At 39.0% G+C, this 27,355-nt stretch overlaps 2 protein-coding genes across 3 annotated transcripts in view; both read left to right on the forward strand.

Moving 5' to 3' along the window:
- DMXL1 (Dmx like 1) overlaps nucleotides 1-21,583 on the forward strand; it is a 142,879-nt gene extending 121,296 nt beyond the window's left edge. The window contains 9 exon segments of the mRNA XM_060171294.1: nucleotides 1,557-1,678; nucleotides 3,200-3,341; nucleotides 6,095-6,155; nucleotides 6,851-6,978; nucleotides 9,959-10,051; nucleotides 11,339-11,430; nucleotides 12,352-12,404; nucleotides 16,425-16,642; nucleotides 19,479-21,583. Of these exon segments, the coding sequence (XP_060027277.1) occupies nucleotides 1,557-1,678; nucleotides 3,200-3,341; nucleotides 6,095-6,155; nucleotides 6,851-6,978; nucleotides 9,959-10,051; nucleotides 11,339-11,430; nucleotides 12,352-12,404; nucleotides 16,425-16,642; nucleotides 19,479-19,703 (1,134 nt within the window). The 3' untranslated portion in view covers nucleotides 19,704-21,583.
- A 5,436-nt stretch (nucleotides 21,584-27,019) lies between these two features.
- Nucleotides 27,020-27,355, forward strand: part of TNFAIP8 (TNF alpha induced protein 8) — a 158,446-nt gene continuing 158,110 nt past the window's right edge. Inside the window, exon 1 of one of the 2 annotated variants that reach the window (XM_060177423.1) lies at nucleotides 27,020-27,184. Coding sequence is in view for 1 of the 2 variants with exons in the window: in XM_060177426.1 (XP_060033409.1) it covers nucleotide 27,184 (1 nt within the window). In the remaining variant the exon portion in view is untranslated. The remainder of the gene's footprint in view (nucleotides 27,185-27,355) is intronic. The other variant, XM_060177426.1, reaches the window with a different exon arrangement.

Below are 27,355 nucleotides of genomic sequence, written 5' to 3' on the forward strand. Positions count from 1 at the left end.
TTAGAGTTGTATGCTTTAAATTCATAAAAATGTACATTTTATATAATTTTTTTAATATTTATTTTCCCTTTTGTTGCCTTTGTTTAACATTGTTGTGGTTATTGATGTCATCATTGTTGTTGGATAGGACAGAGAGAAATGGAGAGAGGACGGGAAGACAGAGAGGGGGAAAGAAAGACAGACACCTGCAGACCTGCTTCACTGCCTGTGAAGCGACGCCCCTGCAGGTGGGGAGCCGGGGGCTAGAAACGGAATCCTTAAGCGGGTTGGTCCTTGCGTTTTGCGCCATGTGCGCTTAACCCGCTGCGCTACCGCCCGACTCCCACATTTTATATAATTTAATCTGATCATTTTTTAATTTATTATTTCTTCTAACATAACATACTTCTCCAGCCCTATTTCTACCCTTAGACCTTTTTTGAAATTTTTTCCAAAGCATTTTATTTATTTATTCCCTTTTGTTGCCCTTGCTTTTATTGTTGTAGTTATTGATGTCATTGTTGTTGGATAGGACAGAGAGAAATGGAGAGAGGGAGAGAGAAAAATAGACACCTGCAGACCTGCTACACCGCTTGTTAAGCGACTCCCCTGCAGGTGGGGAGCCAGGGCTCGAACCGCGATCCTTATGCTTTCTGCGCTTTGTGCCACATGCCCTTAACTCGCTGCACTACTCCCGACTCCTTTTTCTTTATGACACATTCCTTAATTTGGTTTTTCTTGTCTAAGATTAAACAGATTAGGTGACAGTGATCTTTCTTAGTTCAGTAATTAACCATTCTGCAGTTTTATTTCAGTCTTCCTTATTTTTCTTTACAGAGCCCCTCTCTTCATCACCCTCCTTCAGAACTGTGCAAAACTTAGATTGTGCTATTGAGTCATCGGGAAAGTCATGACTTATTTTTCTATGTTTTCTAATATAAAAAAAAAAGAAATGCTTTGTGACTTTTCCAACAATTCAAGACCTTAATAGACTAGAGAAACAGTGCTGGGAGAAGAAATAAAGTGCTACATTTATTGCCATTCATGATGCTCTTGAATTCTTAGAACATAGGCATATTTCTAGGATTAAAATAATAATAGATTATTGCATCTTGAATTTAATTAAAATCAACTTAATATTCATATACAGTGAAAATGCAGTATATATTCTATACTCTGAAGTTATCTTTCCACAGGCTGTTTGAAAAAGGAAATTCAGGTTTGGGCCCTGTAACTATTTAAAAGTTGATATGGCATCAAAGAAACCTTGGATACTATTGTGTCTATTTCTATGTATCTGTGACTGTCAGTGGTGAAGCATACATGCATGAGGCCAGGAATTTGTAGAATGAAAAATTTAATTAGGAAGAAAGAAAGCAGCCTGGAAGGGAGCACAGTGGATAAAGTATTGGATTTTCAAACATGAGCTCCTGAGTTTGATCTTTGGCATCATGTGACCAGTGTTCTTTTTCTCCCTCTCCCTCCCCCTCTCCATCTCCCTCATATTCAATAAATAATTTTAAGTAGCCCATATACACATTGTGAGTTTTAAAATTACTGTATTATTAATTTTTCAGGCAAATAGAAACTGCATAGCAATTGCTTCAAGCCATGATGTTCAAGAATTGGATGTCTCTGGAATTCTGGCTACACAGATATATACTTGGGTAGATGATGATACCGAAATGGAAGCCAAAGGGTATACTCCTCTATTTTATTTTAAATCAGTAACTTTGCAGTATCAGTGACTTAGTCCTTAAAACTATAAAGATTCCATAGAGGATTATTTCTGGAGTATAAACAAAGTAGAAGTTGATATCCTTAAGAGTAAAAAAGATATGGAAAAAAGCTTTAAAGAAGTGAATTGAAGATAATAAGTGCAGGGATCTGAAAATTTTCAAGTGTGAAGTTAGTATCTACAGATAGGAATAGCCGGTCTAGTGTGGGTGTGCCTCTTCCTGGGCACGTATGTACTCTCTAGGTTGGAGAGAATGCGAACGGAGCCACCTGGGCTGCTACTCACTCAACAATGCAAGGGAGATGACTAAGGAACCAAACATGTGGTGCAAGGCAATGCAATACCTCTGTTGACCAGAGAGCCAAGGCTTTTAAAGGACAGACCCAGAAGTGGCAAGTCAGAAACGGAAATAGGTAGGAAAGGGGTGGAGAAAGGCAAAATGAAGCTGGAAAGGTAGGAACTTCCTTAGCAACTGTTGCAAGGGTTTTAACTGGCAGGATTAATAATACTACCCTGCAGCCAGGGAGGGTCTTGAGGGTAGAAAGAAGATAGATCAAAGGAATGGAATGGGTGGGGATCTTTCAGGCAAGACAATGATTATGTAGATAGGCCATAGTATCAGGAATGCAGGGTGCTTTGTGAGCCCTGCCAAGCTCAACCACATCCACACAATTTCCCAACAAAGAATTAACAATCCAAAATTAATTTCCAAACAAAATGTAGAGTTAGAGCTTTCTGAAGGATATTTTTAGAGAAAAGTTAGGAATCTGATGGATTGTTTTCATTCTTTTTAAAAAACATTTTATTATATTTATTTATTGGATAGAGACAATCAGAAATTGAGGGAGGGTGATAAAGAAGGAGAGAGACAGAGAAACACTTGTAGCACTGCTTCACTGTCGTTTTCGATGGGTTATGTTGTTTTCGCCAGGCTGGCTTCACAGGCGGGTAACAGACAACCAGGGACTCATGGCTGGGTTGTACGCAGTATCTCTTTATTCATGCAGGACACAGCACAATCTAAGACGAGCTAAGCTGAACTCAAAGTACAGTACAGTACAACTCACAATGCTGTCTTTATATATACTTGCCAAGTAGGGTGGAAACAGGATGTGACATAGAGAGGGTGGAGAGAAAAGTGACTGGCGAAAATCAGAGTGTGACAAGGAGGGGGTGGAGCAGGCGAGAATCCTATCACTGAACCACCAATGCCCTGGAGGGAGGGTGGTACTTGTTAACAGTGGTTATGTAAATAGAATGAAGTGGTTATGTAAATAGAATAGTGTTAAGCAGGGGAGATTTAAACCAAATGAAACAGAAGGGGTCTCATGCATACCAACACTTCACCACTCATGAAACTTTCCTCCTGAAGGTGGGGACCAGGGGCTCCAACCCGGTTGGAGCACTATAAGTTGTGTGCTCAACCAGGTGCGCCACTGCTCAGCCCTGATTGTTTTCATTCTGATTGGCATTCCTATGTAGATCAGAAGATTTCTTGGTTATCCATGCACGTGAAGATTTAACAGCTGTACAAGGTACAACACCATACACACACAGCAACCCTGGCACTCCAATCAACATGCCATGGCTTGGTAGTACACAGACTGGCAGAGGAGCATCTGTGGTAACTAAAGTTTAAAATGTTTATGTACAATGGTGTGCTTTTCCTTCCAGTTTGATATATAAAAGATGAATGCTGTCACAATAGCTCACCAGGTAGGGCACAGGCCTTGCCTGGAATAGTGCTCAGGGTCAAGCCCCCCAACATCACATGGGAGTTGCCACCAAGGCATTGGCGCCCAGGCACCACACATTCCCTGAATGAAGAAGTTGTCCAGGAGCAGTGAAACTGTATGTGCACAAGGCCTCAGCTCCAACAAAAAGAAAAAGCATATTATAAACATTTATTTATTGTGCCATTGGGGCCTCACACATATGTAATTTCACCACTCTTGTGTGAATTTTTTTCCTTGTTTGTATTGCAGTCAGTGAGGGGAGAAGAAAGAAACAGAGGAGATATAATATATCAAAGTACTGCTCTACCATCCATGAAGCTTCCATAATGTCATGGTGCTCCCATGTGGTACCAGGGCTCAAACTTGGGGATCTATGCATGGCAAGGAACAAACTAACAGATGAGCCATCTTCTGGCCCTTAAAGGGAATTTAAAGAGAATGTACAAGATAAATGAACGGAAGTAGTAAGCACTTTTTTCATCTCCAATTTCAGAAGCTACAGTACAGTTGTTTGTTTTCACACATTTCCTCTGTGTTCTACACACAACAACCAGAGTTTTTTCTTAAAACAAACAAAAAAACAACTTCAGATTGTGTCAGCCCTAAATCTCAAGAACTGCTGAGTAGAAAAGAAGGGCTTGGGGCCAAGTGGTAGCACTCCTGGTTGAACACACATTACAGTGTGCGAGAACCTAGGTTCAAGCTGCCGGTCCCCACCTACAGGGGGACAGCTTCACAAGCTGTGACGCAGTGCCACGGGTGTCTCTCTGTCTCTTTCCCTCTCTGTCTTCCCCTTCATCTCAATGTCTGGCTGTCTCTATCCAAAAAGTAGATTATATAAAGACAATAAAAAAATAGAAAATAGGAAAGAAGGGCATTATGGGCAAGAGGCAATATGTAAGTTGGAAAACTAGTCTACCATCACAATCTGGTGGTCATATTTGGAAAGGGGGTATTAGGAGGGGTGGGTTGCCTGGCTTTATGGGAAATTGAGTTAGGGTGATATAATAGTATGTACGTATTTAAGAGTTTTCCAGTAAGCATATAAGTAAGGTTCTCTCTTGGTTTAAAAAGATCAAAGACTATCCCCTAGGTAGTGGTTCCCACCTAATCCAAATCATAAGCTTGTGACCAGTGTCTTATAAATAGTTCATCTCAGTTGTGAGGAGGGGGGAGGAAAAAAAGCACAAAGTTTCAGTAATTTGATTATAGTTGTCACTCCCCTACTTATAACTTGCCTATTTACATGAGGTTGATGTTACAAATTTAGAATAGCAAACATTGCAGTTATGGTGCTGCGTAAATGAATATTCTCTAAGTTAAAATTACAGAATTATAATTGCTGTAATTACAGAACTGTAATTACAGAATTGACAGGCTGCCAAAATCATTCGAAACATGACCCAAATTTAAGCCCTGGCACCCACTAGGAATTGCTACAGTGGCACTGGTGTCTATATACATAGAGATAGAGGAGAGAGATGTCTGATTCTAAAAAGTTGTCCACAGATTGTTTATCATGCATCTACGAGAGCCCAGTTCTTCTTCTAGCGTTTGCCCTTCTTCCGTAGCCAGTCAACAGCGTCAGGTTGAGCCTGATGTAAAGTTTCGAGACCTCCTTTGAATCTGGAGAGGTGGCAGTCGTTGACTATGTGGGTCATAGTCTGTCTGTAGCCGCAGGGGCAGTTCGGGTCATCTCTGGCTCCCCAGCGATGGAACATAGCGGCGCACCGGCCATGGCCTGTTCGATACCGATTGAGGAGGGCCCAATCATAACGTGCTAGGTCAAAGCCGGGTTGACGCTTGCAGGGGTCTGTGATGAGGTGTTTGTTCTTTACCTCAGCTGACTGCCAACTCTGTTTCCAAGAGTCTGGAACAGAGAAGTTCAGTGTAGGCGTAGGGGACCAGATTGGGTGACGAGACGTCAAGCGTTGGACAGGGTGGGCTAAGATATCCGCGTATATTGGCAGGTCCGGTCGAGCGTAGACGTGGGAAATGAACTTAGATGATACCGCATCCCGACGAATATCTGGCGGGGCGATGTTGCTAAGAACTGGCAGCCATGGAACCGGGGAGAGCCCAGTGACACATACACACACATACACATACTCAAAACATTTCCAAATCATCAACTAGCCTTTTTTTTTTTTTTTAAAAAAGTTTTCTGTTTAACCCTTTTCCTTACTCTGTCTTTCTTCTTAATTGTAACGTTCCAGGTAATACCAGTAAATTTAATGGTATCAAAAGATAATTGGCAAGAAAGGAGCTAAGACTAAATTCTTTGGGGGAATTTTGATCATAGATCCTAATTATTGATACAGAGAAAAAAATTGTAAGTTCATATTTTTTTAATCCAGAGTGCTACCTATTTCTTATGTTGGTGCCAGGAATTGAACCTGAGCCCTTCAAACCTTCAGACATGAAAATCTGTCATAATTTTCCCTTACCCTAGAAAATTTATGTACACTTAAATGTGGGAGAGTCAGACTATTAAGTTTCATTTCTATTACCATGTCTGTAGTGTTATTACCACCTCTGCTAGTTATAGTCTCCCAAAATAAATATTACTTGATTTTCCTGTTAGTTATATTTTAGACATGTTTTACTATAAATGTGAAAGACATTTTTTCTTTATTAACAGATGATTAAGAAAACCATTAATAATGTCAGAAGAATGACTTCTCACCCAACTCTCCCTTACTGTAAGTTGATAATACTTAATTCATTCTCAGGTATGTAAAGAAAATTTTAAGCTTCAAATGTAGGACAGTTGTTTTTCTTTTTTGTAAACATTTGCTAGTGAATAACATTTTTAAATTTGATAAAAGTAGAGAATTTTTTCTGAATTTATAGAGAAAGCGAACTTAACATAGTAAGACATGTCCAGTATTTGATGTATTTCTAAGTTCAGACATGTTGTTTTTACCATTTTTGTACCCCCTTCCCTCCCCCTGCTTTTCTTTCATTTTTTTCTATCTACCAGATTATTGCTAGGCCTGGAGTGCCTGCACAAAAAATCCACTATTTCACTATATACCTTTTTTTTTTTAATTAGTGACTTTTTAATTTTTTTAAATTTTTATTTATAAAAAGGAAACACTGACAAAAACCATAGGATAAGAGAGGTACATCACTGAAATAATTTCAAAAGGAACAAGAAAAGAGGACCAACTTAATTGCTTCTGTTGTCTTATTTGAGGCTATATTATTAGTCCAGTGAAAATATATAATTTTTTGTTTTAAGTTACTATTCAAGTGAACTTTCATACAAAAGTTAAATTTATATAAGTTGAGTATGCTTCATTTCTTACATATGTCTTCCATAAAGATTTAACATTGGATAGGAAAAATATTTTCCAATACAAATAATGTGAATTTTTGTTCTTTCACACTATAGATCTCACAGGAGCTCAAGATGGGAGTGTCAGAATGTTTGAATGGGGCCATTCTCAGCAAATAACATGTTTTCGATCTGGTGGCAATCCAAGAGTTACCAGAATGAGATTTAGCTATCAGGGAAATAAGGTAGTATATAAAATATAAGTAAGAAAATAAGTTCATTATGTTGGAAGTTAATAAATATTTCTAGTGTGGGTCTTTAAGAGGAACTCAATTTCAGTTGACACTCCATTTTCCACCAAAATTCACCTAAGTAATACTTTAAGATCAAGTGATTATAAAACCATGATTTATTTCACATTTACTAGCTAGTGTTACTACTTGCCCTATTCTATGGAACCTATTATGACCAAGTACCAAGTAGCATGTAACACCTTATTTAAATGATTGTTTCAATTCCAGACCACTGAATCAGCATTTTTAATAGGTACTCTTGTGTTTTATACATACATTTTTGAAGTTTTGAGAAGCACTGCTCTAGAATAGGGCATTTGTAAGTTATGGCCTATTAGAAACACAGTTATCCCATTCATTATTTGTTTCCTATAGTTACTTTTCCATTATAGCATCAGAATTGGGGGCGGGGGGTACTTAGTAGATGTCAAGCCTAAAATATTTATTTGACTCTTAAAGAAGTTTGTCAACTCTGCTCTGGAACATTCTTTACTATCTTCACTTTCTGAAACTGCCTTTCTCTGCCATCAGTAACTCACTAGCACTTTAAGCATTTAAAAGAAAAACATACTCTGCACTTTGTTCTTAGGGTCATGCTTCATTAAAAACACTGGCTTAACCCCTAGCTAATATGGTGCATCTTGCCTTTTAGTTCATCTCAACCTCCAAGTGTGTTACTGGTACTTTGTGTTGCAGTCTCACGGTCTCCTTGTTTTATGTATTAGTTTTAGTCCCACTTAGCCAAATCAGTGGTAACATTTTTGTGGAGTTATGAAACAAAATTGGGGGGGCAGGGGGCTGGATGGTGGTGCACCGGGTTAAGCACACATAGTATGACATGCAAGGATCCCAGTTTGAGCCCCCAATTCCCTACCTGCAGGGTGGTTGCTTCACAAGTGATCAAGCAGGTCTGCAGGTGTCTATCCTTCTCTCTCCCTGTCTCCCCCTCTCCTTGCAACTTCTCTGTCCTATCCAATAAAATGGGGGAAAAATGGCCTTTAGGAGCTGTGGATTCATAGTGCTGGCAGCAAGCTTCAACGATAATTCCAGAGGCAACAACAACAAATTGACAGCATATCATTTATTACTATCAACTAGCAATATTTTGGTCTCTTCAGTGGGGAGTTAAATTATTTCATCAAGAAGCCTACATAATTTATTGTACTTTCATTTGTATAATTGTACTTTCATTTGTATAAGCTATCAGTATGCCAATAGTGTTAGAAGACAAAAATTAGATCCACAGAATTAATGAAGTTTCGCAAAGAAAATTATGGAATTCTTAGAGTAGACATATCAAATACTAGGCAAAAGAATTGAGAAATAAGACATGCCTATACACATGATTCCTTTCTATTTGAAGATAGAGTTTCTAGAAGGGAGTAGGAATAAGTTTGGCTACTTACAACCTCATTTTTATTTGTTATTTCCTGACATCCCCTCCAAAGTGAATGGCATTAGCCTACTGAAAACTAGTGGTTCTGTATCACCAACAGAACGATATTCACATAATTCTGATGGATAAGGAACAGGAATTATGATCCATTATCTTTACAAACTAGCATTGAAGTGTGATTTAATAGCGTGAACTGTTTTCATTTAATGGTGATGCCCATAGGACTTCACTTCTCCATATTCATTTTTTCAGAAAGAGACAGAGAGCAAGAGGAAGAGAGGGAAAGATAACACAACACCAAATATTCCGTATTGTGGTGGGGATCAGATTTGAACCTGGTATATGCTAAACAGGTGTGTATGTGTGTGTGTGTTCTTTTATTTTTATGAGAAAGGGGAGTGAGACACCAAAGCACTGCTCTACTATCCAGAGAATCCCTCTTTTCTCTATCCTTGGTGTGTTTATGTGATACCAAGAATCAAACCTAAGACCTCTGTGGGAGACTTACACTCTTTAATATCTGAGCCAATTTTGCTATCTCCATGGCCTTATTCTTTAAAATGCAGTACTCAATAATGAACCCAACTCCTGGCGAAATATGAATGAGAGCCAAAGTGTAACAGTGTTGTGCTCACTGAGCTTGTGTGAGGCTCTGGATTCTACTACCAGTATCATATAAAAACTGAACAGTGAGTGCTCTGATCTGTCTCACACACACACACACACACACACACACACACACACATATTAATTAATTGATTAATTAATTAAAAATTTTTGAACCATATGACATAATACTATGTAGTATAGGAATAAGTCTTGATGTGGAAAGTCAGTCAAAAATATAATTGTAGAACTATGTATAATTGGAAAAAAAATTGTTAACATTCTTACCAGTCCTTCAAACACTATATCACATATTCTCTTAGTGTTTTTTTTTTTAATTTATTTATTCATGAGAAAGATAGGGGAGAGAGAGAGAGAGAGAGAAAGAACCGGACATCACTCTGGTACATGTGCTGCCGGGGATTGAACTCAGGACTTCATGGTTGAGAATCCAGTGCTTTATCTACTGCGCCATCTCCCAAACCACACTTAGTAATTATTTTAACATCATCCCAATCAAAATTATTTCATTGCACTTCATGGTTTTACATACTTACTATTTATTTCTAGAATTTCTTATTTTATCATTTAAAAAACTTAAATTTTCTATCTTAAATATGCTTGAACTTTGTTACATAACATACGTGCCAATTCATTATCCTATCCTTGGAGTACTTGTACAGGTTAGGCAGGTTATGATGTTGGGTAAATAATCTAGGTGTCTGATGTGTGTTTTCTTTACATCCACACGGAATTTTTAAAAAATCAGTAGCCATATGCTTCTGTGGACTAAAATTTTGAATAAGTGAAGCTAAAAGTCAAACTATTTCTGAATCAAATCTTTAATGGTAAAAATTTGAGATTCACAGTGAGGGCAAGGGTAAATAGTTGGCTTTTGTTTTATATACTAAAATACTTTTTTCTCTTAAGTTTGGAATAGTTGATGCGGATGGATATTTAAGTTTGTATCAGACAAACTGGAAATGTTGTCCAGTTACTGGAAGCATGCCTAAACCATACCTGGTAAGTCAAGAATTAAATTTGTTTTAATTTTCATTTCCATGAAAATAAGAATATGTAATTAGGCACGAAGTAAAAAACCTGTTTAGTTTTATGTATGCAATCACTTTAAGTTTGCCTTTGTGTTATGTAGATATTTTTCTGTGAAGTTTAAAAAACCTTAATCTTAATCTTCAGTAATTTGGTAAATTATCGCTGTAATAGCAGTGTGATACCTTCCAGAAACTGTGCTCTCTGGACCACTCTACCCCTTTTCTAGCTTCACTAAGCTGCAATGGATAAGATCCTTGAAAAGAAAGATAAATAACCAGTTATCTCTTAAGAAGCAGCAAACTGTAAAAGATATCCTCTGATAATACTATTTTCTTGCCAATCTTGGAAAAAAAAAAGTATACATGTCTACTCAGGATTATACAGATTTAATGAACTTTCTACAAGTTCATAGAATGTTGAGTTTATATTTAATATTCCTTAGTGAAATTCACTGTATGTTAGCAATACCTGTAAAGCAAACATTAAGATTCTGATAATTTGCACATGTGGCACCAAGCACAAGGACCAGTGTAAGGATCCCAGTTCGAGCCCCTGGATCCCCACCTGCAGGGGAGTCGCTTCACAGGCGGTGAAGCAGGTGTCTATCTTTATCTCCCCCTCTCTGTCTTACCCCCTCTCTCCATTTCTCTCTGTTCTATCTAACAACGACGACAGTAATAATAACTACAATAATAAAACAATAAAGGGCAGCAAAAGGGAATAAATAAATAAATATAAACATTTTTTTAAAAAGATTCTGATAATTCACTTAAGGTTTAATGTTGAAATATAGTGCTTATCTAAGAAAAAGCAGCTAAAAAGAGAATTGGTGAAGATACCTTGAAAGGTATATTTTTCTCTTCATATTTTCACTCAGCCAACAGATTTGTGTTTATGTCCCTTAAGGGATTGCCCCTTTTTATAAATTCTCAAAAGATAAAGTGGGTTAAAATGAGCATTATGGGGATGGGAAAATAGTTCATCAGGTAGATTGAATGCCCTGCCATGAATCCGACCCAGACTCAAGCCCTAGCTTAAGAGGGACACCATTCTAGATGGATGCAGGGCTCTCTGTGTTTCTCTTGAAGCTTTTCTGAAGCTTATAAGACAAATAGGGCTTATGTAAGCCTTGATTACTTCTTTTTTTGTGATGCCAGGCATCTATTGCAGGCCCATATACATGTAAAATTTATGCTTTGCCTAACTCTCTATAACGTTGTTAGAAGCAGTAACTTTTTTTTTTCCTAACCATTCCAGACTTGGCAGTGTCATAACAAAACAGCCAATGATTTTGTCTTCGTTAGTTCATCCTCTCTGATAGCTACAGCTGGTCTTTCAACTGATAATAGGTAAGAGATTATTACTGGAACTATACTGTGCTGTGTATATCTGAGAGTTATTTTTAATTTTCTGAAAGTTGTATTTAGTAAGAGAAAGCCTAGAGTATATCTCAGGCATGTGTGGTGCTGGAAATCAAACTCAAGACCTCATGCAAGAATGGAAATCTTGTGTTATACTACTGAATCACCTTCCTATTCGCCTGAACTTTATTTTTAATTGATTTGATTCTTTTCTCAATAGTGTTTTCATAATTATGCCTTTTTTTATTATAAAGATTTCTTTCTTAGAACATATTTTATGTCCTAAATGTAAGGCTAAGGAATTTTTGTTTCCATTAAAACACATCTATTCTTTCTATTTTTATTTTTTATAGTGTTCAGACTTTTGGGAGTAACAGATCGGATTATTGGTAGAATTAATTTTTCTCAATGTTATTCCCTGTGTGTTATGAAAGTTTGAGACAAAGTATTTACTGATTATGCTATTTATATAATGTTGGCCCTGTCCTATTAGAGACATTGTTAATCTTTCACATTAAGTAAGTAAATACAGAAAGACAAGTTGTTTAAGTGACCCTTAATAGCTGAGACCAAGTAGCTTGCTGAGGTTGCTAAACTTTGATGTTTATCTGTGACACCTCACATTACACTAAAAATGGAATTTAAGGGATATAAAATTCACCGTTCATTGAAATTCTTTTATATATTAATTCTTCATTTGTAATTCATAGCTGTTTCCATTCATAGCAAAATCATTTTTCTTTGGGTTCAAGAAAATCAAATATATATTTTTTATTTGTGTATTTCAATTTAATTCATATTAAAGAATCAATTTAAAAAGTTTTTTTAAAGCCTTCATATAATTTATTGTAAGACATTTTCTATTAAATTGTTAACATTTGTCTCAAATAATTTTTCTTTCCTCCCCAGAAATGTATGTCTGTGGGATACTCTGGTAGCACCTACCAATAGTTTAGTTCACGGTAAGTTTTGAAAGCATTTTACAAAATTTGGAAGTCAAAATCTTTTTTTTTTTTTTAAACACTGCTCACTTTTTTTTTTTTTAATATTTCCTTTTTGTTGTTCTTGTTTTTATTGTTGTTGTAGATATTATTGTTGATGTCGTCATTTTTGGATAGATCAGAGAGAAATGGAGAGAGGACAGGAAGAGAAAGATAGACATCTGCAGACCTGCTTCACCGCTTGTGAAGCAACTCCCCTGCAGGTGGGGAGCGGGAGCTCAAACCAGGATCCTTATGCCAGTCCTTGCTCTTTGCGCCACGTGCACTTAACCCACTGCTCTACCGCTGACTCCCGGAAGTCAGATTCTTAACAGAAATAATTTTTACAGGGGGATGGGCAGTGGCACACTGGGTTAAGCACACATAGTACTAAGCACAGGGACTAGCTCAAGGATCCCAGTTCGAGCTCCTGGCTCCCCACCTGCAGAGGCATCACTTCACAAGAGATAAAGAAGGTCTGCAGGTGTCTATCTTTCTATCCTCCTCTCTATCTTCCTCTCCACTCTTAGTTTCTCTGTGTTCTATCCAACAATAATAACAACAGCAGCAACAACAAAAATGGTAAAAATGGCTTTCAGGAACAGTGGATTCATAGTGCAGACACCAAGCTCTAGCAGTTGCCTTCCTCATCAAACTATAGCTGAGCTACTGCAGAAACCATGTAGTCTTAGCTAGCAAGTTACAGATGCTACTATGAATCCATCCTGATACCCCTAGGCAGATGACTGTGCCAGTGTGTCCCAAAACCTTACCTCTCTAGATCCCTACCCTACTAGGGAAAGATAGAGACAAGCTGGGGGTATGGTACGGCCAGCCAATGTCTACTCTACCAAAGAAGCAGTTATAGGAAACCAGAACTCATTCCTTCTGCACTCTAAAAAGAATTTTGGTACATACACTCAGAGGGAAGAAATGTTAGGGGAAAATGGCCAGATGACTCTGAATCCCAATTCCACAAGAACATTTGTGATCAGGAGCCTGTGTTTTTGCACAATCACAGAGAGGGAAGAGATTCAAGAGAATACTTGTGGAAGTTAGGTGCTGTTTCACTTCTCTGAGAGGAAACAGAAAAAGGAAGAATAACTGGGGTGATTGCACTGATAAGTGCAGTATAGAGAATTGAAACACATGGACTTGAAAAAAGAAAAAATACTTATGTATATAGTCAACCCATTACTGTGATCTCAGGAGAACTTTTGTGGTTATCATTGGGAGGGAAACAGAACCTCGGTGGTGGGAACTGTATGGAATTATACCCCTATTAACTTACAGTCTTATAAATCACTATTAAATCACTAATAAAAAATAACTCTTGGAACTAATGACAACAGCAAAATCATTGGGTATAAGGTTAATTTATTGGAATTGGTTGTGGGAATTCCTACCCACTACAATAAACAATTGGAATTTGAATTTTTTAGCTCACTCTTTACAATGTGACCCAAAATAATGATACAATGCAATATAACTCTAACCAAGTATTTATAACATATATCAGGGGGAAACTTAAAAAAAGGGAGTAAAAACAATCAAAGATTTAAATGAATGGAGAGCTAGTTTACATTCATAAAAAGGAAGACTTAATATTGTTAAGATGTTAATACTTCCCAGCTTTATTGATTATGTATATATGCACTTTTTTGAGAGGAGAAAGACCAAAACACTACTTATCAGTGGCATAAGGTAGTGCTGGAAATTGAACCTGCAGCCTCTAAGACCTCAGGCGTGCAAGTTTAGTGCCTTAGTAGACTGAGCTATATCCTCGGCCCAGTTCTTCCCAACTTTATAGATTTAATGCATTGCTAATCAAAATCCATGCAATCTATATTATAGATGTCAGCACACTGATCCTAAAGTTTTAAAAAGAGGCAATGGACTTAGAATACTGAATACAGATGATTTGGCAGACGCACTCTTCCTGATTTCTAGGTTTACAGTAAAACTACATTAATCAAAACAATGTTGTATTGGCTTAAGAATAGCCACAGATTATGACACAGCAGAAAGCCCAATAATGTAGCCACACATCTATAGTAGACTGGTTGTTTATAGTGCCACAAAGACAAGTCAGTGATGATAGACAATCTTTTCAATTAAGTATTTGTATAACAGCAAGATGACAGTATGTATGGGGTTGCCAGAAAAGTCATGGTGCATTTTTGCAAGAGATGACACTGGTTCATTTTTGAAAGCAGTAAAGTCATTCACATCTGTGTTATTGGTATGCCATTTAATAGTTGACAGTTCTAGCTTCATTCTAAATAAAAATTTAACAATTTGGTTGAGTTTTGGAGATTTTACAAGTTGAAGATGTAAGACCAAGCTGTGAATTTTTGCCATGTTTTACTGTTTTACTTCTGTAAAGGAAAAACACATGTCAAGCTTGGGAAAGTTGCTTAAAGTTTACGGTGACAATGCTGTACAAGAACAGTAGTGCCAAAGATAGTTCCTCAAATTCTGTGCTAGAAATTTTTATCTTAATACCAGTCCTCAGTCATGGAGACCCATCAAAGTAGATGACAGTAAAATAAAGGCAATGATTGAGTCAAATCCACATTTGATAGTAGAAACATTGAACAGCCATCATTCAAGTGTTCATGACCACCAGAAGAAGCTGGGATGTCAGACAAGCTTTATATTTGAGTTCTTCATGAATTCAAAGTAGTTCATTTGATCCTTCATCTGAACATCTGTGATTCGTTCATTAAAAGTGAGGAAAATAGTCCTCCTCAGAAGCCACCGATAACATGATGAGAAGTGTATTGTTTACAAGTATGGTGCACAAACGGTCTTAGTCCCATTGTGATGATTCACCTCAAAGGGCATTGAAAGCAGACATTGATCAGAGGAGGGTTATGTTCTCAGTGTGGTGGGATTTTAAAGATGTTGTGTTCTTCAAGCTTCTAACAAGGAAGCAAAGGATTCAAATGTGTACTGTCAGCAGTTGGACACTTGGGACAAATCCATTATCCAGAAATGTCCAGAACTCATTAATTGTAAAGGAGTTGTGTTCCCTGATGAGAATATAATAACATAAACAGTTTTGATCACCTGTCAAAAAATCACTGAAGCCTGTGTGGGATATGTTGCCATATCCACATACTCAACTGGCCTTGTACTGTCAGATTTCCAATTGTTTCTCTCTTTGAAACTCCTTGTGTGATTTAACATTCAATTCAGATGAAGCTGTAAAACAAAAAAAATAGCCTTGTTAGGAGGCTGGGCTAAGCACACATAGTATGGAAGCCTAAGGATCCATGCAAGGATCCTGGTTCAAGCCCTGCCTCTCCACCTGCGGTCTGCAGGTGTCTGTCTTTCCCTCTCCCTCTCCTATCTTCCCCTCATCTCTCAGTTTATTTCTGTCCTATACAAAAAATTGAAAAAATGGCCACAGGAGCAGTGGATTCGTAGTGCAGGCACTGAGCACCAGCGATAACCGTAGAGGCAAAAATAAGGTGAAACAGCACCTTGTTGAGTGTCTTGCCATTAAAGATAGGTGATTCTGCGAACAAAGAATTATGAAGCTCATTGAAAGATGGCAAAAGTTTACCCAACAAAATAGGCAATCTGTCATTGATTTATCTTGGTTCTTAATATAAAAAAATGACCTTTGAAAACCAGAAAAATACACCAGGACTTTTCCAACAATCCAGTAGAAAAGGGAGCCTTGTAAATTATGAGATCTACTGTGACTGGTAGGAATACTAATCTAAGTCCATTTTCCAAAATAGAAACACTATAAAAAGCACTGATGGTAGTTGTATGGCTCCAAACCTTTTGTTTCCTATCTCTCAGAGGTCATTCTTCACTGCTTGATTTCAGTATCTCTAAGCACTGTTTCCTACATATAACTTTATTTTATTTTTAGTTATTTCAGGGAGGAGAGTAAATATGGCTCATTAGGCCACGTTAGCCAAAAACAGTAAGCTAGTTCCTGATACCATTAAATAATATTTGCTGTTCTTTTCCTTCAACCTTCAGCATTCGCCTGCCATGAGAGTGGAGCTACTGTTTTAGCATATGCTCCAAAGCATCAGCTACTAATATCAGGTGGCAGGAAAGGCTTTACATATGTATTTGACCTTCGACAACAGCAACAGACACAGCTTTTCCAGAGCCATGATTCTCCTGTGAAAGCCGTTGCTATTGATCCAACTGAAGAGTATTTTGTTACTGGATCTGCTGAAGGCAACATAAAGGTAAATATAATTAATGCCAGTGTCTACCAGTGGTAAAAACTCTTAGATCTATCATATTAATCATACCAGATTGTTTAAATAAGAATAATATTAACCCCTGTCGGTAATTATTTAATCACTCACTTAATGAATGAAATAATAACTTGAAATTCTCACAGTTTTTCCATGAAGTTTAATTAATACATGCAAAAGAATTGAATTTCCTGTGGATTTAAACATAGCTCAAATGCTAGATAGTCTTGACTCTATGGTCAGAATTACTCAAATTCATTTTCAGGTGCTATGAAGTAGGTTGAAAATTACCCTCTCAGATTTCTTCACTCATTCATTCATACATTCATTCATTTTGTCTCTGCATCCAGTCATTCTGCCTGGCTCAGGAATTTTGAATATTTCTGGATCAGTCCTGCTTAGTAGTCTTTCTCAGTGTGTTTAAAGTTTGTTGTTTAAAATGTGAAGTCACTTGTTTAAAAATGTGCCCAACCACAGAAATACTTAGTTGCGAGACCTCATCATAGAAAAGCTCAGTTGCTGAGTCCAGAGTTCAAATATGAGCGGTTTTTATTATAAGTATCATATGATTTTAATCATATTTACATCTTATTTATTTATTTTCCCTTTTTGTTTTCCTTGTTGTTTTTCATTGTTGTTCTAAATACTGTTGTTGTTATTGATGTCGTCGTTATTAGATAGGACAGAGAGAAATGGAGAGAGGAGGGGAAGACAGAGAGGAGGAGAGAAAGATAGACACCTGCAGACCTGCTTCACCACCTGTGAAGTGACTCCCCTGCAGGTGGGGTGTCAGGGGCTCAAACAGGGATCCTTATGCCGGTCCTTGTGCTTTGTGCCATGTGTGTTTAACCTGCTGCACTACTGCCCAACTCCCAATATTTAGATCATAAAGGGGGGCTGGGTGGTGGCATACCTGGTTGAGTGCACATGTTACAATGTGCGAGGACTGGGGTTGAAGCCCCCAGTCCCCACCTGCAGGGAGAAAGCTTTGCAAGTGGAGAAGCTGTGCTACAGGTTTCTCTGTTTCTCTCCCTCTCTGATTCCCACTTTCTCTCAATTTCTGGCTGTCTCTACCCAATAAATAAATAAAGGTAATAAGAAAGAGAGAGAGAAAAGGGAGGGAGGGAGATATTAAAGGCTAGACAGTGACATACCCCGTAGAGCACACACACTTGCAGGGAGCCAGGTTCAGTCCCCCCAGTTCTCATCTATAGGAGGAAAGCTTCACAAATAGCACAGCAGTTTTATTGGTGGCTTTCTCTCCCCCTTTCTGTCTCCTGCTCTCATCCTAATTTCTCTCTGTCTTTATCAATAAATAAATAAAATTTTAAAATACAAGAAAAAATAAAGGAAAGATCTTAAGGGATAATTAAGTTTATACCTGTCCCTAAGTTATTCTAGTAATCAGCAGGTCACTGAAGTAGTATATTTATTAGAATCATTAATTTAAACACTAGTAAGACTAATGCAAATAAGTTACCTTATTAGAACTGAATATAAAAATCAAATACAGCAACCCAAGAGTTGGTGCAGGGATGAGTTTTGGACTTAAAAGCACGGGCTCCTGAGATTGATCCCTAGTATCACATGTACAGTACTAATGCTCTGGTTCTTTCTCCCCTATTAATAAAGAAAATCATTAAAAATGATAATCAAATATATACTTCAACTTTGATACAGAATTCAATGGAAGAAGGAGGCTCTCTTCAATAAATAGTGCTGGGAAAACTGGGTTGAAACATGCAGAAGAATGAAAATGAACCATTTTATCTCACCAGAAACAAAAAATTAACTTCAAATGAAGCTGTCTTACTTGAATTCCCTTCAATTTAGATTGAGCATGTTATGTTTCAGATTATTTCTTTTGGTTGGTTTTACTCTGGTTCTGAAGTTTATGTTAGCCTAAAAATATATATTTTAAAGTAACCATGTAATATTTAGAAGTTACAATTTGGGAAGGGGCAATGAAAAATAAAAAGAAGTTGCAACTCCACAGTTTTGTTCAGAGAAGTATCAGTTAATGAATTTGTCAGAGAGGAGAAACAAAATCAGGAAATAAATTGGTTCCCCTAAACTTTTGAAAATAGGTATCCTGACATCATTTAGATCTTTTACATGAGTAAAGACGTTTAGAAACTATTGTAGCAGCCATGGTAGAATGCTCTAATAATACCACAAGATTCTGTAGCATTGTACATTTTGTCTACTTGTACCTAAGTTTCCTCATCTCTTTTTTTTTCCCCTCCAGGGTTATTGCTGGGCTCAGTGCCTGCACCATGAATCCACCGCTCCTGGAGGCCATTTTCCCCCCTTTTTGTTGCCCTAGTTGTTGCAGCCTCGCGGTTATTATTGCCATTGTTGACGTTGCTTTGTTGTTGGATAGGACAGAGAGAAATGGAGAGAGGAGGGGAAGACAGAGAGAGAGGAGGAGAGAAAGACAGACACCTGCATACCTGCTTCACCGCCGTGAAGCGACTCCACTGCAGGTGGGGAGCCAGGGGCTCGAACCGGGATCCTTATGCCGGTCCCTGCGCTTTGCGCCACGTGCGCTTAACCCACTGCCACCGCCCGACCCCTAGTTTCCTCATCTCTAATGCTCTCTTACTTAATGGATTTTAAAAATATAAATTTAGGGGGAGGAAAGAAGTTTGGAAAATGACATTTACACAGGTTTAAGATGTTCTGACTTAGACCAATATAGGATCATCTCCTTCATTTAAAAAAATTTCTATTTGCACAGGAAGGCAAGACTAAACTTTTTTATTTAAACATTTTTTGGTAATTGTTTTCCCTAATTTTTTATTTTTCTTTTAATATTTTCCAGATCTGGAGTCTCTCTAACTTTAGTCTTCTCCACACTTTTATCAATGAACACGCTCGGCAGTCGATTTTCAGAAATATTGGTACTGGAGTGATGCAGATTGAGACAGGGCCAGCAAATCACATCTTCTCATGTGGAGCCGATGGAACAATGAAAATGAGAATATTGCCTGATCAGTTCAGCACATTAAATGAAGTGTTCAAAAATGAAGTGAAATTTATACTATAACGTTTTAAAAATAAGATGCTTAATTTATTATCTACTCCATGGAAGTGACCAACACATATAATGTACAGCTCACTCTCTACCACAAATAAGCTAATGCTTTCCTGTTTTTATACTTATTTATGGAGCTTTGCCCTTGATACACTGATGCCTTAAAAATTAACAAGGTCATTCAGAATTAGAGTATATTGCCTAAAGTAGAATGTATAGGTAGTGCTATAATAGTACATATATAGTATAACGAGTATGTTCTAGTGTTAAAGGAATTTTGTTTTCTGATTGTTGATAAATCAGAATCTTCTGCATATATCTTATCTCTACATGAATTTCTTTCCCAGTAAATACACCTTTTATCTTAAGGCAGTTGCACATTAGCTATCTCTTAATTTATCACACTCTCACTCCCTCTATCAAACACATACTTCACATACTCTTCCTGTTAATGAAAACTGAAATTTGGGTAATAATTAAGAAGAGGAACGTCTGCATTAAACCTCTCAACCAGCTTATTATTATATAATGTTTTTGCTAATTTTCCCCTTTGGACCTTAAGTTGTATTATGTATACAGATGTGATTGTGTGTATATATGTAATATATCTTACACATTTTATTTGAGCATAGTCTGTGTGTGTATAAGAGAAAACTGCAAGACTTCTCTTTTTTGTGTGCCATAACAATTACTGCCACCAGAATATAAGATATGTATTTGCAGCTGTTTTTTTTTTTTCAACTTTTTAAATTTCTATCCTAATTTGCAGATAAACTGCAGGAAAACTTCTGAGATTATTATTATAAACTGCATTGAGTCAAGTGTCTTAGCCAGCCATAACAATTCTATGTTGACATACTTCAAAGTAAGCCTAGAAACTTATGAAAGGAAGTTCGAGCATCAAGCAAGACATTTTACTTTAATCTGTTCCATTTTCTGTTATTAGGTGTTTCTAGTTTCAAAGTTCTAAAAGTCTTTTAGCAGTGTTTTTAGAAACAAATGTGAAAACAGTCAAATTGAATAGATAGTATTTACAAATGTAAAATATTTGCCTGATATACCATTAATAGAAAGAAAACTGAACCTTATATTTTATTATTTTTGCCAAAATACATTATTTTATTATAGAATATGACCAAAAATGTTAAAAATGCACAATGCTTTTAACTTAAATGTGCTAATAACCATTTCTGTCTGTTTTGTGCTGTATATTTTCTGGTTTAGGATTATAGAAAACTTGATAAATACTTGATTTTAACCAATGAGACCGGAGGCATATGGGACTAAGTATTTGATGGACAATTATATACTATTTAGCTTAAATAAATATTTTGTTAATAGGACTATAAAAACATTTTTATGTAACAATATGGACAACTATTATCTTGGAAATTAAAATGGCAAATAAAGCAAAGAAATGAAGGGCTGGTAAAATGAATTTTGTAATATCCTCAGGATACTTTTAAAAGTATATTGTTAATGATTTTGTAAATTGTACTCATAATTTTAAATGTATTGAGCAAGTTGCAGTGAAAACACTATTACTACATAGAGAGTTTATCTGCACCTAATAACCTGTACCTATAAACTGTGCAATAACAATATGTGACTCGTTTGCCATGGAGGAATCTGTGACAGCATTGCAAATAACTGTTTGATGTAATTAAGCCTAACTTATTTTTCAGTAACTTCACAAATCAAGACTCAAAAATGCTTTAATTTAAAGACTTTCAATGAGTTAGGAAAATTTGTTATTATGCTTACTAGAAAAAAGGCATTGTGGATAGACAAACATTTTAATTGGGGGTTTCTATGAACATTACATTATGTAAGCCCATATGTATTTACATTCAGAGTCATAATATTTTAAATAAACAATCATGAAGTGACTTATTTATAGCATGCTATTTTTAAGTAATGTTTATGCCACTTTAGTTGATTTAAAATATGTGACCATTTTAAATGGGTAATTTCTATATTTGTGTTTGATTAACGTAGCAGAAATTGAGCAATTTTCCCAAACAGCATCACTCCTTTTCTACATTTTTTTAAAGTTAGTAGGGAAGCATTAATTAGTAAGAATAAAAATAACAGTATGAGGAGTCGAGTCACCCTCAGGATTATCACTGGGGCTGGTCACCTCTGCTGTGAAATCACCATTTCCAACGGCTTCTAATAGGACAGAAAGAGATTTGAGTGAGATGGGGATGATAGGGGAGAGAGAAATACCTGCATCCCTGCTTCATCACTCATGAAGATTCCCCCTGCAGGTGGAGACTGGGGGCTAGATCCCTGATCCTTGCATAAGGTAACATGCTGAACTGAGTGTGCCACCCCGAGGTCCCCCAGGTAGTGTTCCCAACCAGTTTCCTGACCAAAAGAACTGGATACTCAAAGGACTCTTATTCCTGTCCCCTGGTGGTTCAATCAAGTAAAATTGCTTTTTTTTCTTTTTAAAAAATGTTTTATTTATTGGATAGAGACAAAAACCAAAAAGGATAGGGAAGAAAGAGACCTGCATCACTTCTTCACCACTTGCGAAGCTTTCTCTTTGCAGGTGGGGTCTGGGGTCTTGAACCAGGGTCCTTGTGCATTGTAACATGTGCTCAACCTGGTGCTCCACCACTTACCTGGCCCCATAAAACAGCTTTTAAAAACTAGGTTTGGGGATGCAGACGGTGGTGCACCTGTTTAAACATACACACTATAGTGCACAAGGACCCAGGCTCAAGCCCCGGTCCCCACCTGCAGGGGGAAAACTTCATGAGTTGTGAAGCAGGGCTGCAAATGCCTGTCTTTTTTCCTCTCCATCTCTCTCCTCTCATTTTGTCCCTATCCAATAATAAATAAAAAAATATTTTTAAAAGCTAGGTTTCTCATAATTTTAATTCATTGAACAAATGGTAATCACAACTGTTTTCTTCTTGAAGACAGAGCTCTGCCTTGATCCACCTGTGAATCTTAGAAACAGTGTTCTACATAAAACATCTACGTGACACATGCTTACATCTTTGTAAAATCTTTTTTAAGATTTATGAGAGAAAAGAGTTCTGCTCTGCTCTGGTGTATGTTGGTGCTCATATCTAGACTTTCAGAAATTTTAAGTCCTGTATTGTAATGTCCTGAACTATCTCCTGGTACTCTTTCTGAGAACTTTTTTTTTTTTTGAAGATTAATTTGTCAAAGAGAACTAGAGTATCACTCTTGCATATGTGATGTCTGAGATTAAACTCAGAACTTTGTGCTTGAGAGTTTAACACTTAACCCATTGTGACACTTCTGGGCTGCTGTTTCTGTAAACTTTACCAAGATGAAAAATCACAACTGGTTTTTGGCTGTGACTTTTCTCAGAGACTATTTGAACTCCATCACAATAATGAATGTTTTTATAGATTACTTGTTCATATTATGAAAGAAGCAGAAAACTTGCATGTGTATTGCCAGTGATTGAATTTGAGACATTAAACAAATATACAAATCTATTTTTTAATTTTTTAGTGATTTACAAAATTATAATAGGGCTATAATTCCAATCCATTCCCATGACCAGAGTTCTGTGTCCTGATCCCCCTCCAGCAGAAACTACGTAAGTTTCCCAAAGTCAGATAAGATTCAACTATAGATCAAAAAAAAAATTTTTTTTTTGCCCATTTTTACTCACTTATATGGTTCTGCTCTCACTTCCTTTTCAAGTCACAGCTACACCTGTTAATACTACTGAGGGCCCTTCCCTTTTCTCCTTCCCTCTCAAATAAGTGAAATAGTGTTTGACTTCCTTTGATGTTTTCCAGATTCTCCCCTCCTTCAGTGATGGTATAAAAACAAAGATTTCTGGTGACAGGTACAAAACCTATTTTTTAAACAGCTGATCTACCTCCCAGATCACAGTTTTGTATTGTTTTGTTTAATCCATGAGATTTGATATAGAGGGAGACAGACATACCCATGTGCTACACGCACATACCCATGTGAAACATGCACACGCACAGGCTAAAGGGTAGAAAGGGAGTAAGTAGCACACTCTTGCTCTCAAGACTGGTACTTAGAGGCAAAGAAGTGAGGCTCTGAGGGAGGACTAATTTCTTTGCTCATTTGGATCATGGGTAAAATTCATATCCTTGTGGTTGGATAACTGAAAATTCCCATTTATGTGTTGGTTAAGATTCATTCTTAGCTTCTAGAAAACCCCTCCCCCCACACCCCAGCCCAAGTTCTTTGGCTCCTGGCCTAGGTCAAATCCCTCCTATGCATTGATTCTCTCTGATCTACACTTCCATGTTATGGGACTTGTGTGATGAAATTGAATCTACCCAAATAATCTAAGGTATCTCCTCCAAGTCACTGCCTTGAATTTAAATCATATCTGCAAAAATCCTTTTGCCTTAGAAATTTGCACAGTCACTGTTTCTGGGAATTATGGACTGGATATCTTTCTCTGTCTACCACAGTATTCCACCCAGATATCAGTCAATAACTTCATAAGCATGTTTCTTGGCTCTGACATTCTCTAGGCTATTTCCAGGTTCCTTTAGACAATATTTGATATGATTCCCATGCTTAGAAATCCTTCTGGCTTTCTACCAACCAAGGTTTGAATTAATGTTCTCTTGTTCTTGTAGGAAGTAAACACTTGGATTAGGCTCCTTTCTATCATGTTAGCCTTATTTCAACCTCCACTCCATTTCTTTCTCGAGAGTTCTTCTAAATGCCTGAAAAATACTTATAATGCCATTACTTCACGTGTGCATACTTGTGAAGCAGTCATTACTTTTTCCAAACCCAGCTCAGACAGCACTTACTTCCCTCACAGGATTTCCCATGTGCTCCGTCTTCTGTAGCTATACCCACAGGATAATGTCCTCTTTGAAATGTCTCTGAGGGTCCAGGTGGTGGTTCACCCTTTTAAGCACAGATATTACCAAGCTCAAGGACCCAGGTCTGAGCCCTGTTCCCCACCTATCGTGGGACCTCTTCATGAATGATGAAGCAGGTCTCCAAGTTCCTCTGTCACCTCTCAATTTCTCTGTATCCTATCTAATTAAAAAAAAAAAAAAAAAAAGGAAAAGAAAAAAAAAACTGACTGTGTGGTCCGGGAGGTGGCACAGTGGATAAAGCATTGGATTCTCAAGCATGAGGTCCCAAGTTCAATCCCCGGCAGCACATGTACCAGAGTGACGTCTGGTTCTTTCTCCTCCTTTCTCATAAATAAATTAATTTAAAAAAAAATCAACTGCCAGGAGTGGTGGATTCATAGTGCTGGTACCAAGCCACTGGAATAACCTTGGTGGCAAGTAAAAATAAATAAATAAATAAACTAAAAAACGCCTCTGGATCATTTTCCATTTAGCTTTTAAACCCAAATGCATTGTGATTTTTGTCTATTTTAGGTAATAGACTTTTTTGGGGGGTCTCTGCCACTTCCTAAACTTTAGATGGGCTCCTTTAGTTCTCTGTAAAACTGATGCAATTGTAGGATTAACGACTTGGATTTTGTAGGATGTATGACTGAGAATTAGACTGAGGATCGGAACAGTAACACACTCAGAAGTGTTGCTCCTATTATTAATAAGCCCACTCTTGCATAGGGCCGCCGTTCAGTAGGTGCTTAGAGAACATTTATGGAATGGATCATTATGGTGCATCATATTCTCAGGAAGGGCCAGCTCCCTGGCCTTTGAAGAGCAGTTCCAGTGTCAGGGCAGGGGCCAGGGCTCCTCAGCAGAGGAAAGGCTGGGAATCTGTCCCATCCCATCCTAGAGAGCTAGCCTGTGTCTCTGCGCAGACAGAGATAGACATAAAGAAGCCACAGAGTTGGCTGAGACTCAGACTGGACCAGTGCAGCAGGAGTCAGGGCTTTATTCCTAGAAAAAGCCCTGAGAATAATGAATTCTCCTGTAATGGAAACCAGAAGTCACCAGCACCTCAGATTATCACCAAGAGTACTTGAGGGCACTGGAGGCTGAAAAGCCAAATGGAGGGAAAAAAAAAGTTAGAAGCAGCCGAGGTTAATAAAGCAGCATTGTCTATAAAGGTATCAGAGGGTAATATTGCAAGGGACTTGTGGCTCGCCGGTCAAGGTGCAAATGAGCCTGAGTTCATCAGTCGCCTGGGCGCACTAGGAGGCTGGTTTACAGACCGCACAAAGTGACAGGTCCCAGGGCAACATTTCCCCAGCTCGTCTCCTAAACCTGTCGGGGCCATCGTTCCCAATGGTCTCGCCCAGCAGTCCAGATCAGCGTCCAGCTTTTCTCCCAGTTTCGAGCAACAGGATATCTGCAGCTCTGCCCATTCTGGAGTGGGGGCGTCTCTATTCTTCATAGTCTTATGTCCACCTCCCCCTTCCACCCCTCCCTCCCCTCCCCTCCTTTCCCCGCCAGTATCTGCCACTCCCTAGAGTCTGCAAACCCGCTTCCTCCGAAAGGCTCTTCCTCACAAACTGGCCCTCAACCCCTAAACCCAACCCTTTACTCCTCCTTTTCCCTTCTCTGTCCTTTTCCTAGCCCAGCCACCAGCTCTTCCTCGAGGCCCCGCCCCTGCATGAAATTACCTCCCAGCCCCTCCTCCTAGCCCTGAGCCTAGCCTTCTCCAGCAACGCCCCCCCGCTTCCCCTGAGAGCCCCGCCCACACACAGCCCCGCCTCTGGGCTTTTCCAAGTCCCGCCTCCAGCCTCTCTGCCCCACCACTAGGTCTTAATATTCCCCGCAGTCCGACCCCAGCGCTCCCTAAGCTCCACCTCCAGCTCCCTCCTTTCAGAAATGCCCCAGTCATTGATTCAAATCACAGCCCCGCCCCCGAGATTCCCCAAGCCCCGCCCCCGGCTCTTGGCCTCAGTTCTTCCTCCAGCCCCTAGCTTCTCCTTTGCCACGCCCCCGTTTCCTGGTCTCAGCCCCGCCCACAGCCCCTAGATTCTCCTCAGCCCCGCCTCCTGATCTCAGCCCCGCCCCCGCCCCCTGGTTTCTCCTCATCCCCTCTCCATCTCTAGGTCTCAGCCCCGACCCGGCCCCTAGTTTCTCCTCATCCCCTCCCCATCTCTAGGTCTCAGCCCCGCCCCCGGCCCCTAGTTTCTCCTCAGCCTCGCCCTCATCTCTAGGTCTCAGCCCCGCCCCCAGCCCCTAGTTTCTCCTCAGCCTCGCCCTCATCTCTAGGTCTCAGTCCCGCCCCCCGTCCTTTAGAAACTCCTCAGCCCCGCCCCATATCTAGGTCTAAGCCCCGCCCACAGCCCCCAGTTTCTCCTCAGCCCCTCCCCATCCCTAGTTCTCAGCCCCGCCCCCGGCCCCTAGTTTCTCCTCAGCCCCGCCCCGTCCCGGTCCCCGGCTCCTCCTCTGCGCCCCGCCCCCGGCCCCTGCCTCCTTTTCTCTCGCCTGCGCTGGCCCGCGTTCAGCCGGTGGGTCGTAGGGGAGCCCGCGCAAGCTTCAACTTCCCGGGAAGTTGGCGCTGCCACCTCACCCAACTCTCCTCTCAGAGTTCCGACGCCGTCGCGTCCCTTCTTCCCAGTAAGTGTCTCCCACCTCCTGATGGGACCCCGGACGCCAGGCTGCGGGCTGCCTCCGGGCTCGCTTTTCGCTCCCTGGAGCGTGGGCGGCGGGCGGCTGTGTGGGGGCGCGGGTGCGGGCGCACGGCCCCGGAAGCGCGCGGGACTTTCCCCGATTTCCTGCCCCGCAGCC

Source organism: Erinaceus europaeus, chromosome 2 (assembly GCF_950295315.1).
Source record: "Erinaceus europaeus chromosome 2, mEriEur2.1, whole genome shotgun sequence".
Lineage (NCBI taxonomy): Eukaryota > Metazoa > Chordata > Mammalia > Eulipotyphla > Erinaceidae > Erinaceus > Erinaceus europaeus.